Source organism: Phanerochaete carnosa (genome assembly GCF_000300595.1).
Source record: "Phanerochaete carnosa HHB-10118-sp unplaced genomic scaffold PHACAscaffold_865, whole genome shotgun sequence".
NCBI lineage: Eukaryota > Fungi > Basidiomycota > Agaricomycetes > Polyporales > Phanerochaetaceae > Phanerochaete > Phanerochaete carnosa.
In genome coordinates, this window is record NW_006768492.1 from 1 (window position 1) to 2,370 (window position 2,370).

At 54.9% G+C, this 2,370-nt stretch overlaps 1 protein-coding gene across 1 annotated transcript; it reads left to right on the forward strand.

Annotated features, from left to right (window-relative positions):
• Window positions 1-1,619: 1,619 nt before the first annotated feature.
• On the forward strand, window positions 1,620-2,360 carry PHACADRAFT_52164 (uncharacterized protein; the record flags this gene model as incomplete). The annotated part of the gene is made up of 2 exons (XM_007403200.1): window positions 1,620-1,945; window positions 2,078-2,360. Coding segments are annotated over 2 exons (609 nt in total), but the record flags the coding sequence as incomplete, so codon positions are not given.
• Window positions 2,361-2,370: the final 10 nt, after the last annotated feature.

The following is a 2,370-nucleotide window of genomic DNA, read 5'->3' on the forward strand; positions in this document are numbered from 1 at the left end:
GTGCCCATAGAGAAGAAGAGCGAGAAGCGTCGTGAAAAGAGACCAAAGGGGATTGAAGGAGTGTTCTGTAATGGGTAAAATAGTTAACGTCAGGCTTCGGGAACAACTCGCCGTTCACAACGGGCAATGACTCGGCGCTCACTCGCGCGGCGGGCCCCTATTCACTTGCGCGTTCCTGCCGTCCTCAGGTCGCGGGGTGCTCCGTCGTCGACGAGGTGCTGCCTACGTCCCGCTGTTCTGGTCGAGCCGCCGTCCGCCGTTCGCATACATAAAGAAGTTACCATCCATAGTGAACGCGTTTCTGAGCCCAAAGAGAGGAAGAAGGGAATGAGAACGAGCCGGAGAGTGAAGGAAGACGAGGGGGGAGAAGTGCAAGAGATGTCAGACGCGGCACAACCCGGGTACCGTTCCATTCCGACGGTTGGACTTCGTGACGCCGTACTGGCCGTGAGATTGATCGCCGTTGCGCCGCTTAGTCGCAGCGCGAGGACTGGTCTGCGGGAGCTCGAAAGGAATAGACGTGCGCAGGGTAAGCGTACAAATGGATGAAAAAGGTGCTTTGCGCGGCGCTCTAAGTATCCCTTCTACAGCGTGCTGGGGGCATTGCCGGATCTGCAGTCGGTGGGTCGCACTCGAGATCGATGACGGGTCCGCGCATGGAACGGCAAGGTCAGGACTATCTGGAGAAGGCGTCTGCCGAGGCGAAGAAGGACCAATGCGTTTTGTTGAGACGCTACAAAATACGAAAAAGGCTGGTGGTTCTGAGAAAGGTTGTTGGAGGCGCAGGCTACGACCAACTGCCGAGCCCAGACGATGAACATGGTGCTTCGGGAGTAGGAGTCGCAGCGTGGGAAGACGAGGATGAGGGCATAGCAGACATCCTGATGCCCGGGAGCGAGGTATATTTTTCATTATCGTGTGTCACGGAGTGTACAAGCTGACAAGACGTCAGGGCCAAATTGCTGATTCGCTGGACATCCTTCTCGATTACATACTGGAGGTAAGTCTACAAAATGGCATCGGTATCTCTATCCGTCGCATTAAGTGTAATCGTGTTACAACAGGTCACCAACGTCGAGATCGCCATTGCAAGCGACGATGACGTTGAGAGTATCATCGTAAGTGTTGTTTGAAATGCCCTGCAAGAGCGTAAACTTACTTCCACTCAGGGTAGCAACCGTGTAGTTGACTTTGCAAGCTATCTTCGTCGAGTGCAGCCGCCGGTGGAGATCGACAGCACAAGTGAGTTCTTCATCCTCCAGTAGTATCTGCTCTAACTGATGCGCGTAGTCGGATCACTCTGCATGGAAGACGTAATTTGCCATGAGAGAGAGAGCGCCATTGCGCGCCGCATCACCGCCCCCGACTTAGCGAAATGGCCGAATAGCTCCCTCGATGGTGCTGGCCGCCTAGTGGATTGGCACGTCTCTGTGGGCCCAGATGCTGGAAGGCTGAAGTTAAAACAGCTTGTCTTCGCTCGTCGAAGTCATCTCTCCAAGTGCGAATGCTATGCGCTGTCGACTGACGGAAAGCTTCTCGCAGCATCATTCGACTCCAGTGCCAGTGATATCTTTGTATGGCGGCTCCCCGATGGTCTGCTGGTTCAATGCCTCCGTAATGAGCACCATGGAAATGCTGTTGTATCCTTGTCATTTTCCCCCAACGGCCCCGCTATCGTCTTACTAGGGTCTTACTTCGACGAGACCTCGATCGTCTGGGATGTTCAACATGGCTGTGTACTCCGACATCTCATCGGACGTCATTCGCGGGTGTTAAACTCTACGTACTCCCCCAACGGCGCACTCATTGCCACAGCTGACACGGCAGGATCTGTGAAGATTTGGGACACCTCAACCGGCGCATGTCTGTATACCCCCGATCTCGATGAGCACGTGTACCAGGTCACCTTCTCGCCAGATAGCTCGCGTCTATGCCTTCCTGCAAGGTTCTCCTGTTTCCTTTACGACATGCAGTCCTATAAGCATATCGCTACATTGCGCCACAGTGGGCATGACCCAGCCGGCTTCTCAATGTCCCGCCAAGGGGATCGCATAGTCACCGGAGCTATATACCTCAGGAATAGCGTGACGGTTTGGGACGCGGTAACCGGCCAAAAGCTTCTTACAATCGACGACGAGAGAAAGCCGACAAGCCCTGTAGCATTCTCCCCAGACGGTGCCGAGGTGCTGGCGGTTTGCCAGGGGGACCAAATGGCCCTCGCTTTCGACTCGCGGACGGGCCAGCCACGCCACACCTTCGAGCTGTCATACGTGCCCCATCGTGTTGCATACTCTCCGAACGGAGATTACGTTGTTTTTGCAGATGATCGCGGTAGTCTCGAGGTGTATAACGCGAAGTCTCGGACGTTCG